Source organism: Streptopelia decaocto (assembly GCF_964273445.1).
Source record: "Streptopelia decaocto genome assembly, chromosome: 13".
Lineage (NCBI taxonomy): Eukaryota > Metazoa > Chordata > Aves > Columbiformes > Columbidae > Streptopelia > Streptopelia decaocto.
In genome coordinates, this window is record NC_138668.1 from 16,027,214 (window position 1) to 16,041,093 (window position 13,880).

The 13,880-nt window shown below is 47.1% G+C and overlaps 1 protein-coding gene across 1 annotated transcript; it reads right to left on the reverse strand.

Annotated features, from left to right (window-relative positions):
• Positions 1 to 3,794: 3,794 nt before the first annotated feature.
• On the reverse strand, positions 3,795 to 13,046 carry LOC309445705 (ral guanine nucleotide dissociation stimulator-like 1; the record flags this gene model as incomplete). The annotated part of the gene is made up of 17 exons (XM_082064709.1): positions 3,795 to 3,913; positions 4,094 to 4,208; positions 4,850 to 5,002; positions 5,491 to 5,629; positions 5,906 to 5,995; positions 6,230 to 6,351; positions 6,827 to 6,859; positions 7,100 to 7,186; positions 7,577 to 7,661; positions 7,812 to 7,915; positions 8,144 to 8,359; positions 9,012 to 9,136; positions 9,410 to 9,594; positions 10,039 to 10,116; positions 10,957 to 11,165; positions 12,131 to 12,241; positions 12,858 to 13,046. The coding sequence occupies 17 exons, from the start codon at positions 13,044 to 13,046 to the stop codon at positions 3,795 to 3,797; spliced, it is 2,160 nt and encodes a 719-aa protein (XP_081920835.1).
• Positions 13,047 to 13,880: the final 834 nt, after the last annotated feature.

Consider the following 13,880-nt stretch of genomic DNA (forward strand, 5'->3'; position numbering starts at 1 on the left):
TGCAATCCCCCCATGGAGCAGGAACACCCAGATGAGGTTACACAGGAAGGTGTCCAGGCAGGTCTTGAATGCCTCCAGAGTAGGAGATTCCACAACCTCCCTGGGCAGCCTGGGCCAGGCTCTGCCACCCTCACTGAGAAGTTTCTTCTCAAATTTAAGTGGAACCTTTTGTGTTCCAGTTTGCACCCATTGCCCCTTGTCCTGTCACTGGTTGTCACCCAGAAGAGCCTGGCTCCATCCTCCTGACACTCCCCCTTTCCATATTCACCCCCAGGAATGAGTCCCCCCTCAGTCTCCTCTTGTCCAGCTCCAGAGCCCCAGCTCCCTCAGCCTTTCCTCACACGGGAGATGCTCCACTCCCTTCAGCATCTTGGTGGCTGCGCTGGACTCTCTCCAGCAGTTCCCTGTCCTGCTGGAACTGAGGGGCCACAACTGGACACAATATTCCAGGTGTGGTCTCCCCAGGGCAGAGCAGAGGGGCAGGAGAACCTCTCTGACCTACTGACCACCCCCTTCTAACCCACCCCAGGTACCATTGGCTTCCTGGCCACAAGGGCCCAGTGCTGGCTCATGGTCACCCTGCTGTCCCCAGGACCCCCAGGTCCCTTTCCCCTACACTGCTCTCCAACGGGTCATTCCCCAGCTTATACTGGAACCTGGGGTTGTTCCTGCCCAGATTCAAGACTCCACACTTGCCCTTGTTCTATTTCATTGAAAGTTTCCCTGCCCAGCTCTCCAGCCTGTCCAGGTCTCTGATGGCAGCACAGCTTCCAGTGTCAGCCACTCCTCCCAGCTTGGTGTCACCAGCAAACTTGCTGACAGTCACTCTATTCCCTCCTCCAAATCGTTGATGAATATATTGAATAACACCGGCCCCAGCACTGCCCCCTGAGGCACTGCACTGGATACAGGCCCCAACTGGACTCTGCCCCATTGACCACGACTCTCTGGCTTCTTCCCTTCAGCCAGTTCCCAGTCACCTCACTACCCGATCATCTCCCTCCCATTTCCGTGAGGAATTGTTCCCAACAGCCAACCTGAGCCTCCCCCGGCACAGCTGGTGCCGTTTCCTCCCGTCCCGTCCCTTGTCACCCGCAGCAGTCACCAACACCCTTCTCTCGGCACTCGGAGCTGCCCCCCCGGCCCCGTGTCCCCCGCAGCCCCGGCGGAGGGCGGGCGGCGGGGCCCGGCTCGCTCCTACCCGTCCGCAGCAGGGCCCGCAGCCGATCCCGCACATGGCGCTGTGTCCCGTCCGCAGGCGGGGCTGCTGCCGGCTCCGCCAGCCCCGCACTCCCGCTCTCTCGTTCTCTCTCTCCCGCTCGCCCCGACGGCAACGGCGGCAACGGCTCCGGCGGCACCGCGGCGCACGGACGCGGCCTCGCGGCAGCACGTGCCGCCCGCAGCCGGCCAATCGCAGCTCGCCGCCGCTCCGCGCGCGCCCCCTTGCCCCGCCCTCAGCCCGCCCGCGTGTCCTTCAGAAGCGGGACGTGTGCGAAGCGGGAGCGGCCGGCGCGTGCCGGTGTCGGTGCGGCGGGAGCAGCGCGTGTGTCAGCGCGGCTCTGGTTTCCAGCCCTTCCTCTCCTGACCGGTCGTGACCCACGGGAGCAGTTTCTCCATGAAGCGGCCCTGGTGCTCCTCACGGTTCTCCCCGCTGGGGGCTGGACAGGGAAGGGACAGACACGCTGCGGAGTTGTGTTTGACTTTGATTTCCCTGAGTAGGGCAGTAGCAATTTATTAAAAACCAGAAAGCCAGAGGCAGCTTAAATTCGGGGTCGGCTTTTGGCCAGGAGCAAAAATGCCGTGATGGAGACAATGGGGAAAAGGTGGAAACTCTCAGAGCACGGGGAAGTCTCCGAGAGAAAAGAGATGAACGCAGACACTGGGGAGTGGGGAAAGTGGACATATTTATTATAGAAGCAGTAAAGGTTATGTAGAGATTGAATGTTACATAAACATCAAATATTTAAATACATTAACTCCAGACACAAATTAGTGGTAGAAAGTTTATCTATTTATTATAGAAACATTCAATATTATACAAAGCTCAAACATTATATAAAGACCAAACATTAAAATATACTAACTCCAGACAAGAACTGGTGGGGAAACGTTTCCATATTTATTATATAAATATTAAATATTAAATAAAGATTAAATAGAATACAAAATCAAACACTAAAATATATTAACTCCAGACAAAAATTAGTGGTCAAAAGTTATTCTATTTATTATAGAAACATTAAATACTATATAAAGATTAAATATCATATAAAGATCAAATATTATCTAGAGATCAATCATTAAAATATACTAACTCCAGACAAGAATTGGTGGGAAAAAGTTCAAGTATTTATTATAGAAATATTAAATAAAGATTATGTATTATATAAAGCTCAAATATTAATGCCTATTAACTCCAGATCAAAAAATAGTGGAAAAAGGTTGACATACTTTTATAGAAACATTAAATAATAGATAAAGATTAAATATGGCATAAAGATCAAATACTCAACTACATTAACTCCAGACAAGAACTGGTGGAAAAAAGTTTACGTATTTATTCTAGAAATGTTACATCTATATAAAGACTAAATATCACATAAGGATCAAGTATTAAAATATTTTAACGCCAGACAAGAATTGGTGGGAAAAGAAGTTCACATATTTATTATATAAATAAAGATTATGTATTAAATAAAGGTTATGTATTATATAAAAGCTCTAATGTTAATATATATTAACTCAAGAGAAGAATTAGTGGAAAAAAAGTTACGTATTTATTACAGAGATGTTACATCTATGTAAACATTCAATATTACATGGGATCAAATATTAAAATATTTTAACGCCAGACAAGAATAGGTGGAAAAAAGTTCAAGTATTTATTAGATAAATATTAAATAAACATGATGTATTATATAAATATCAATTATTAATATCTATTAGCTCCAGAAAAAAAGGGTGGAAAATAGTGTATGTATTTATTTTATATGCATATATAAATATTATATGATGCTCAAACACTATATACGGATCAAACATTAAAATATATTAACTCCAGACAAAAATTATTGGGTAATATCTATGTACATATTAAATAAATATCAAATATTAGTACAATAAATAAAAATATTTTTTAAAAAAATCTTTCTATATTAAATAAAAATATTAAAATATTAAATAGTAGTACAATAAGTAAAAATATTCAAATACTAAATATTAGTACATTAAATTAAAATATCAAATCAATATTAAATATTAGTACATTAAATAAAATATTAAAATATTAAATATTAGTACATTAAATAAAAATATTAAAAATACTGAATATTAGTACATTAAATAAAAATATTAAATAAAGCTCAAATATTATATACAGATACAACATTTAAATATGTTAACTCCAACCAGAAATTAGTGGAAAAAAGGTTATGTACTTATTCTATAGATATTAAATATTATACAAAGCTAAAATATTCTCTAAAGCTCAGCTATTGAAATAGAGTAACTCCAAGCAGAAATTAGCGCAAAAATGGTTATATACTAATGAACGTTTCTATACAAGTATGTAAAGATTATATATGATAAAAGCATCAAGTATTAAAATACATGAACTGCAGACAAAAACGGGAAAAAAGTTAATATACTTGTTATATAAATATTAAATATTATACAAAGCTCAAACATTAGATGCAGCCCAAATATTAAAATATATCAACTCCAGACTAAACCTGGGGGAAAAAAAGTTTCCATACTTATAACATAACCAGTAAATCCTATACAAAGCTCAACCATTAACATCTATGAAGCGCAGGCTCCTCAGGTGCTGCAGCTCTTCTCCTCAGGACGAAATCGAAGTTGCCCCGGGTGTTCATGGCGTAGAACACGTTCGCCTTGGGTGGGATCGCCAGCTCTGCAAGAGAGGGAGCAGAGCGAGCGTTAACTGGCGCCCCACTCAGCGTCAGGGGTTTGTTCTCACCGGCAGCTGCGACAACGTGTCCACGGCGTTTCTGACGTCGCTTCGCGTGTTGCTCTTGCCGTCAAAACGCAGCAGAACCGTTCAAGCAGCAGCAGCAGAGTTCTGCTTCCCCACCTTTGTCCTCGCAGATGATCTGTACCAGCTCGTAATCCTCAGCCGAGCCGCACTGCAGGTTGTGCTTCTCCAGGGCTCTCTGGATGACAGCAGGAGCCTTCTCTTGGTTAGTCAGCTGCAAACACAGAGTTGCAAGGAGTCGGTGACTAAGTCGTAGATTCTGCCAGATACTAAAACATGCTCTTTGTGACACCTGGTGGTTGATTTAGTTCAAGACAACAGACGCTGCTCTAGAAACGCAGCAGGAAATCACAGCCTCTGCTCTCCAGAGCACCCACTTGCAGAGGTGAGACCTTGTTCTCAGCAGCCGTCGAATCCACAGCAATAGCTGCCCCGGCTGCTGTTTGCTCACATCCATTCATCCACAGTCTCCTGTGCTAAACACTTTCTTGATGCCCTGCAAAGATTCTGGCCCTTGTAGCTGGGTTTGCTGGGGAAGGGGCACCTTGTGTCACAGTCACACACCCCAGTGCTGAGCTGGACACACAACAGCCGGCGCTGGCAGAAGAGCAGGGGCAGCAAAGCCGGCACCTGCTCAGAGTGCTTCACTTGGCACTGTTGATCAAAGACAAGCTTCGATTTCAAGAGCAGAAACCTTGAGAGATGCTCTTTGCAAACCTCTCATTCATCCCCTGCTCCACAGGTTTTGATTTGTAACATTTGTCATTTTCCCTGTCAAGGAGGTTTGATCAGTGCATAGGTGTTTCCAAAACTAACAGCACCATTCAAGTCACCTGGGGTGAAAACATCACCCACCAGGATGCTCTTGTAGATGTTGCCACTTCTGTCCTCTTCTACGCTGGTCCGGATGATGCAGCTCTCTCCGTTCTGCTGGTTGTAAACTGGCAGGACTGGCGGCACTTCTTTTGTTGGAATGGGAGTCACGGAGTCGGGGCACTTCTTGGAGCACTTGTCATCAGACGGCAGCAAGGGGCGAGACGAGATCAAACACATTGATTACCATTTCATTGAAAAGATCCAAAAGCTAAAGATGACACTCTTCAGCACAACAGCCTTAACTAGGGCTTCAGCAACCCAGTGAAGGCAGTTTAGGTCAAGAGAGCAGAGTCTGTAGGACAAAGCTCCCTGGGAACGGAACCCAGCCCAGACAAGGCTTGGTCTGGGCAGTTCCTGGCAGCTCAAACCCCAGGGCTGGCGAGCTCTGACCTCACCTGCTTCTCCCTTGCTCAGCTGCTCCACCTGCCCCAGAATTAGGCTGGGCTGATGCAGATGAGCTTTCCCCCCAAAACTGCCTTTCCCAGAGCTCGGGTCCCTCCATTCCACCGCACGCAACGCTCTAGTCAAGACCCACAGGCTTGGGCGAGCGCCTGGGGCCGCCGGCAGCGTCAGCAGCCTCGCACAGGCTGTTTGTGCTGAACACAGCGCCCAGGCCCTACCTTGTGCTGAGGCTCCTCGGCAGTGTCGGTGGGAGGGACGACGGTGACCGTGCTGTCCCCAGAGCTCCCACCTGGAGCAGGTTTGGGCTGCGCGTTGACGGGTGCGCTGTGGGCGCTCACCCCCAAGCCCAGGAACGGCCTAGGGGAGAAAAGAAAGCACAACAGAGCTGGGCTGAGCAAAGCTGTCACTTGCCTCAACAAGCTGACCTGCTGCTGTGTTCTCCTATCTCGAGTGGCCTATTGTTTGCGTGGGTATAGCAAATTAGACTCTATCCTTATTTACTCTGTTTTGCTGCTGCAAATTTGAATTTGTAATCTAGCACTAAAATCCAGTGTTCTGGATCCCCAGCCAGGTTTGTCAGCTGGTGTTTGATTTATTCCAGTTCATATTCACACACCAAACCGTTATACTCACAGGCTGAATCTCTTTACCATGCTCTTCTGAGCTTTGGCCGGTGCGACACTCCTGTCAGCAGCTCCTTCAATTTCGCGTGAAAGCCGGAAACTGCAGAACAGGCAACACCATGAGTTAAATATCTCAGAGTGGCCGTATTTGAGAAGCCCTGGGTCATTCCCACGTCCCAGAGGGTGCATCCCCACAAGGAGCAGCGCAGCTCTGTGCGTGTGTGTTTCCACTCTCCGGGAGCAGCTCCTGGCAGCGCAGAGCTCAAGGCTGAGAGAACCTGAACCTGCCTGCGGGGCAAGAAAAGCTGCTTCGCCAGCCGGGCTGAGACCCTACCTCTCCTCATCACTTAAATGCCGCTGCCTCCTAAACCACTGCAGGAATTTCTCATCTGCTGACAAGCAATAGCTGTTACATGAGGACTGCAAGAGCTTAATTTGAGCGATTACTTCAAATTCCTAAGAAAACAAATAATAAAATAGGAATTCCAATTAGAAAAATAAAGCCAGTCTCGTTAATGTCCTACTCACACACAGCAACAGATCCAGGACAAACCGAGTTTGACCCGCAGGTCGGTTTCAGTTGAAGAAGTGACTATTTCAAGAAGCGCTGTTTCAAACAATGCAGCTCTGCAGCTCACCCTTCCCGCTCAGCCCTGCGTGGCCAGAGCGGCGCCCAGAGAGGAATCCCGCTCTGTACGGAGCTGGTTCTCAGGCACTAAGCAAGGGAAATAACTAGAGGTGCCTGTGATGACAGCAGAGCCTGATCCTCCCCGGCTCTGCACGTCATGCGCTCGCACTCACACACACCATCTGCAGTAACGTGAGCGGCTGTTGGATACGCCCGAGCACAGACAACAGGCCTCGCCAAGAGAACGCTCCAGCAGAGAGCGTCAGCAACTAACGATCACAGAACAGTCAACGTCCCACTCACCCTTCGCCGCTTCTCAAAGTTGATCAGGCCGCCCTGTTGGAAGGACAGAGAAGGGATCAGAGGAGAAGAGCACAGGCCCTGACCAAAGGCTTCTACAAAGACCTGTTTCCAGCTCTAGGATAAACCACAGCACTTGTGTCCCCGAGTCTAGTTTTCAAATAGATTCCTCTACTTTTAAGAACTGCACTAGAACCCAGTGGAAGACACAGGACCAGACACAGTGTCTGGAAGGGAGGGAGGATATGTACGATTCCAAAAACTGCCCCAAATTACCTCGAGATAGTCCTGAAGGGCTGTGTCCAGCATGACGAGGTCTGTGAGGAAGGTACCCAGGTAGGGTACCGTGCCTTGGGTGACTCCCTGCAAACGGGCAGAGCAATGGTGGATTAATTGACTGAGAAATAATAATCATACTATTTAGAATGCCAGAATACTCGTGTGCAAGCAAACAAAATACAACTCGTCTGCTTCACCAAACAGTGCTCTTGTAAATGATGCTTTCATGACATCATCCTTAGGATCTCAGCCAGCGGTTCATGTCTGTACAGAGCGGTATAAAGGCAAAGTGCTCACTCGTAACTCATCTGCGTCAAATCTCGCTGTGCGGCACCTCTCGCCCCAGCAGAAAAGCCTGGGATTTACAGACCCATCTTCCCCAAAGCACCGCATAAGGGAGTTCTTTGGTTAGGAACAGGGCTGAGCTCGGCTTTGGGTGAGATCACAAGCCTGGCAACTCAAGCTCATTCCCACCTTCATCAGCAGCTCCCTGCTCGTCGCAAAGTTGTCGCAGTCGGAGAATATTTCTGAAAGGTCTTCAAACATCAGCATTATGTCCCTGTACAGGAAAAGATTAAATCATTTAAGTTGTTTGTAAGCACTCTGAATCAGATCACGGTATTTTTTTTTTCTCAAGAATTGTTGACGGTTGAGCATATAAAAGATAAAAGCACCCAAACACATCCAGTGACAAACTGCACAGCCTTACTTTGGAACGCAGGCCCAGGTCTTCTTCAGGCGATAAACGGAGGTGGACTGCAAGGCAGAAACGACGGCTTTCAAAGACGAAAAGTTGTTCAGGATCCTGCATTGCTGTGAAAGGAGTGGTTAGAAACACAGGAGCATTAAACGTCAGCACCACCAACAGTCAGTGCTCTTCTGTCTGCCCCACGTCCTGCTTGCTGCACATTCTCCCTGCTAAGCGGGCAGCTCCACAAAGACTGAGCCTCAAAAATATCACTCCCCAACACCCCCCCTTCCCCTCCCAGCTCCACGGCACCCGCACAAGGAACGTTAAACAGTCGTGAATAAACGCTTTACACGTGCGATACGGATCCACTTCTCCAAGATCTTCGCTCGTTGCTGGGTCTTTAATCCTTTGCTGTCCAGGACGGTGCTGACCACGCAGTTGGTGACGGCGTTGAACTGCGCGATGGTGGCTCTGATGCTCTGTGCCAGGTCTTTGTTCTCTTTCTTGTCCCTGCGGGACCAGATGCAGCCCAGGCAGTGGTGGGGCACAACGTTCTTGAAGAGTGTCTAGAGGGAAACAGAGCTGTCCAAGTCAGCCTGGATCGCTATTGCCCACAGGAAGAAATACAGGTTTACAGTACAAACTGCATCTGAAGCTAATATGGTATTAAAAGGGAAATATTGTTTTTCTTTTAGTTTAAAATATACACTTGGCTATAACTCTTGAGGCCTGATGCCCTGAAAGAACTGTCAGCTAAACAGTCCTGGCAAAATAAGAGACACCTTTCTACCACTTACATTATCAAGGGGAAAAATTTCTATATAATGATCTTTTTGAAAGAGATTGATACAAAGAAACCAAATCCGAGCACTACAGTTAAAAGTACTTATACATCTTCAGGTGAGGTAGCCTAAAATAGAGTCAAAATACGCTATTTCTGAGGGGTCAAATATTAAACTTTGCAAAAAAGGCCACACAGTCTACATTCACACTGTAAAAAAAAAAGACAAACACCTTCAGAAGAACTGAAGGAAAAGCCCAATCAATGAAGCGAGTTTGGATAACCAAGCAGAGCTGTGCTCTGTGTCCCAGCAACAGAGCGGTTCTCGAACGCCAGACTGACATTGATGTAAGTTAAAAAACAAACAGACAAACAAACAATTAGAAGCCCAGAACTATTTCCCCGAGCAGTTCAGGTAATACGTATGATCGACATACCGCGTCCATGTATGTCAGCTGTTCTGCCACCAGCTCTTCTTGGAACAACGAGAATTCTTCTGCACCGCTGAGCTCCAGTTCCTCTTCCTCGTCCAGGTTGCAGGGAGAAAGGCTGTGGAACGCGTCTGGCCAGCGTGGAAAACACCAGTCAGTGAATTTATACAGAACACAATTAATCCAAGCAGATATTTGAAAAATCACTACATCTAATAGCAGAACATGCCTGGTGTAACTGCCTCACTGTGCTGCATATTTTAGTGAGAAAGAGAAGGACCGGAAGATTGAATTGGCAAAGAGACTTTTCATGTCCCGGCACAGGAAGCTTTGTGCCCTGGATAAGGGGACATGTCAGGCTTGACGCTGGGAGAACACCCAGACAGCAGAGAAAGGTACTTTACCATCATTCTCTAGTTCTTCTCTCTGGAACTGCTCCAGGAGGTTCTGCGCCCTCTTCTCCGGGTCAGAGCCGGGCATGTTCTTCTTCAGGTAACTCAGCACCTTCAGCAGACACAGGTAGTCGGGTGGCTCTTGGAAATCCTCGGCACATTGGTCGAGCCAGGCTTGTAAAATCGATGCCATCGCACTGTGAGCAAATTCAGAGAGAGCACATGGGTTGTACGCAGCAGGTATTGATGCAATCCTATGGATCTGTACCTAATATAACAACAGGAACACTGAGACATTCATTCCCCACGTGAAGGCAGTATGGACACTTCTGTGAGCAGAGAATTTAATTTGTTCTTTTTATGCAAGAAATATTATTACGATAATACTTCATAGGAAACTAAAGTCTGCTTCTTCAATTACACCTTGAGAAACCAGCGCAGTCATTCAAAATAATTAAAGATTTTCTCTGCGTTGTATTATTGGATGTGTTATGAGACAGCTGATACTCGGCCTTTACACAAGCTCCTGGAAGCACACAGGGCTGTGAATTGTCAAAGGAAACAACAGCTCTGCTGCCCACGTCCCGCTCCAGCACCGAACCCTGACTGGGGCTCGCTGGGCGCTGCAAAACCAAACTTACGTCCTGAGCACTGTGCTGGATTCGGGCGAATTCTGGTTTCCACATTCTTCACTGCCCGAGATCTCCAGGTTTCCGTATCTGGAAAAATGAGATGCCTGTTTAGAGGAACCGCTACTGAGCAAAGGCAAAATCCCAAATAGCGTAAGCCATATACAGTTGGCACAAACATATACATATTGGCATATTCATATACAACTGGCATGAAGACAAGGGCTTCATGCTGGACAATTCCACGGTGGCTGGGGACGCTGAGGCAGAGATGAAGGCTTTGCACATGTCCCCGTGCACTGCAAAGCAAACCCAGACTAAACCAGGCAAACCCGTGGTGCCTCTGACAGGAGCGGCGCAGCCACAGCCATAGGGAGCTCAGCTGGGGACACTGAGCCCCGAGAGACCTGCGGGGAGAGCCCTGAGGCAGCTGGAACAGCTCCTTTCAAACCACACCTCGCACCTCCTTACGGACGGGTGAGGAGGAGTTCATGGCACATCTGAGTGTGAACATTTTAATGGCTGCTCAGAAAACACCACAAACCCATCAAACCCAGAACTGACTGCAAGACGGAACAAGTAGGAATCTATTCCAGGTGTGACTTTACGGCCCACACATATTCTGGTCTTTTTTGAAGGGAAAAGCTGTATTGATTTTCTTGTGTTGGTCCCAGTTTGGTTCCTTAGCGCTCAGACCACGCACACTTTCCCCACCTGGCACTTAAGCTTTAATGAGAGTTGGGATGTGGGCAGCGTGCATTTACACGTGCTGTGTTTATGCTGAAATCCTGAATTTGGCAGGATTCTTGACCTCTGTCCATCAGGTTATTAACTCCATGTCCATTAAAGTAGGGGAAGAAATTCCTGTCAACGTCCCCCTGTCGTGTACAATAAATGATGGTTCAGTTTCCATTCTGTCCCGGCTATTACCTGTCCAGGAGCAGCTCCAGGACTCTGCTGGTGGAAGCAAAGGCCCTGTACGTTGAGAGGAAGATGTTGATGTACGTAACGTCATTATCTGCAAATGCTGTCAGAAGCGTCTCCACCAGCTTTTCCAAAGTTCCAGCTTTCAGGGCCCTGCTTTTGCACGTCTCATCCGGGCTGACAGTGTGTTCTGCAGGTAACTGGTCCCCTTCAGCCTACAAGTGGAAACAAAGACAAAGCACAAAACTCAGACAGGAGCCAGAGCCCCGACACAGCTTGCACAATGAAACACACATTCCATTCCACCTTTTCACAGCAATAGTCCATCTCTAGTTACTAAACAATTTTGTCAGTTTGGGCTCTCCAAATACCAAATGCTGTAGCAAATACTGGAGGACAATGAAGACACTTCTTATTTAAACAGGCAAGTGTTTCCAGTGCTTAAGCTGTAATCTCACGGTTGGCTTTTAAACTGACCATTCCCTCCTAACAGGGCCAACCATTCAAAAACCCCGGATGCTTTCTTAGCATCAAGAAGTTTAAGAAAGGTTTATTAGACTTCTTGCAGCATGAAAGATCTGTTCCTTCACTTACTGGTACCTCTACAAGAAGTTACTAAGCAACATTTCAAGCTCCTCAGTATTTAAAGGAATTGGTAATAAAGCCCAACTCCCTCAAATTGAACAAAAACTTTAGATTACTTTCAACACGGGTTCTGTGATATTTCCAGTTAGAGCTGCATTTCTCTCAGACACATCCAATGATTTACCAGCCAACGCTTTTCAGCTGAAAAGCCTCCAAATCACTCTGCAAATGCAGCATCACTAAGAACTCTTCCCTTGAGAATATGAACATGACCTGGCAAACTCCTTCTCCGTACGAGGAACAACACCCCTGGAACGGGAGAAAATTCTAATATTTCTCCTAGGAAAAACAGGAGGCAGAGGTGGGAAATCTGCTACTCAAAGTCTCTATACTACCAACCTGGACACTACACCAAAGCAAGTTCTTATATTATTGCCTTTGATCCTGAAGAGAATGTAGAAACATCGCAACATAACATGAAAATTCTACCCACCTCCTGGCCCTCTGGCTCAAACTGCCACAGCTGCACTGATTGCAGTGAAGTGAGGACACTTGAATCAGCTGGGGACTTGGCCACTACACCAGCTTCACTTACCCCGAGCCATCTTGCTCCTTCGCTGTCAGGCTGCTGGATCTGCGCTCTTCCCAGGGTGTCACCGTCAACAGCGCCTTCTTGTGCTTCTTCAGCTCCATCCTCACTTGTGCTCTGCCAGGAAAGGGCCAAGAGAAACAAGTCAGAGAGAAAGGAACATGGTCCCTGCACAAGCGCAGGCTGCAGACACCAGCATGCCAACACCGGGATCTCACAACACCTCAACAACGCTCACTTAAGTTGCCACGTTTTAGCTGCCTTTAGTTACCTGGGGTTTTTTGACTTTTAACTGAGAGCACAAATTACTGCACAAGCCCATGAAAGAGGTAAGAATTAAACCAGAGAGTCCAGTACTCCTGAACCCCAGCACTAACAGCCGCTGCATTAACATGCTGATACATGTTGAGGAGCAAAGCACTAGAGGATTGACAACAGACGTAACAATTAACTTCAGAAATACATATTCTGGTCCCCCTGCAACCACATAATGTTTTTTCATCATACATACCACTTGAATAATTAAAGTTTCAGGGCTTTACTAACTACTACAGCCTTAAGCACAGCAACAACTCAATTAGAAAGGATTTGAGTGCAATGCAACCAAATCCTGATCTGGGGAAGCTGGAGTTTGGGGTTTTTTTTGGGGGGTTGCTTTTCTGTTTGTTTTTACCTCCTTTATCTCTAAAATATCCCCTAGTCAGATAGAACTGTCTGCACACCAGTGACTTGCCTCTTGAATGCTCTGTGGAACCTCCACATCTTCCCCAGGTTGGTTCCTCGCATTCTCTTCCAGGCTCTGTGGAGTCTCTGTGTCTTCTTCAGCTGGCTTGCTTGGAGTCTCCTCTATGCACTCTGCAGTCTCCACGTGTTCCTCTCTTATCTTGCTTGGACTCTCCTCGTTGTGCTCTGGAGTCTCCATGTCTCCCTCTGTTACCTCGCTTAGAGTGTTTTCAATGCGCTCTCGAGTCTCTGCATCTTCCTCTGTTGTCTTGCTTGTAGTCTCGTCATCTTCCTCTCTTCTCTCGCTTAGGGTGTGCTCAATGTGCTCTGGAGTCTCCTCAATGGGCTCTGGAGTCTCCACATCTTCCTCTGTCTTGCTTAGAGCATGTTCAATGCGCTCTGGAGTCTCCTCAATGTGCTCTGGACTCTCCACATCTTCCTTGGTTGGCTTGGTCAGAGTCTCCTCAAGGCTGTGCAGAGACTCCACATCTTCCTCGCGTGTCTTCCTCCTGGGTGTCCTCCTCCTTGGTCTCCTCCAACATCTCCAAACAGACAGGTTCCGGAAGGGGAAGTTCCGAGCCTGTTAGAAAACAACGGAAAGGCACTTTTGAATTGCAGATAGCAACACATTTACTTTTAATGTCCTTGCAAAAGTACCAGGACAAGATCATATGAACCCTGATCTTTAGGCACTATTACAATGCAAAAAACAGGTCGTATGACAGAATAATAGAATCTTTTTGGCTGGAAGAGATCATCGAGTGCAACCGTTAAACCACCCCTGGCACTGCCCCATGTCCCTCAGAACCTCATCTACATGCCTTTTAAACCCCTCCAGGGATGGTGACTCCACCGCTGCCCTGGGCAGCCTGTTCCAATGTTGAATCACCCTTTCACAGAACCACAGAATCCCAGAGTGCCAGGGATGGGCAGAGACCTGGAAAGCTCATCCAGTGCAATCCCCCCATGGAGCAGGAACACCCAGATGAGGTTACACAGGAAGGTGTCCAGGCAGGTCTTGAATGCCTCCAGA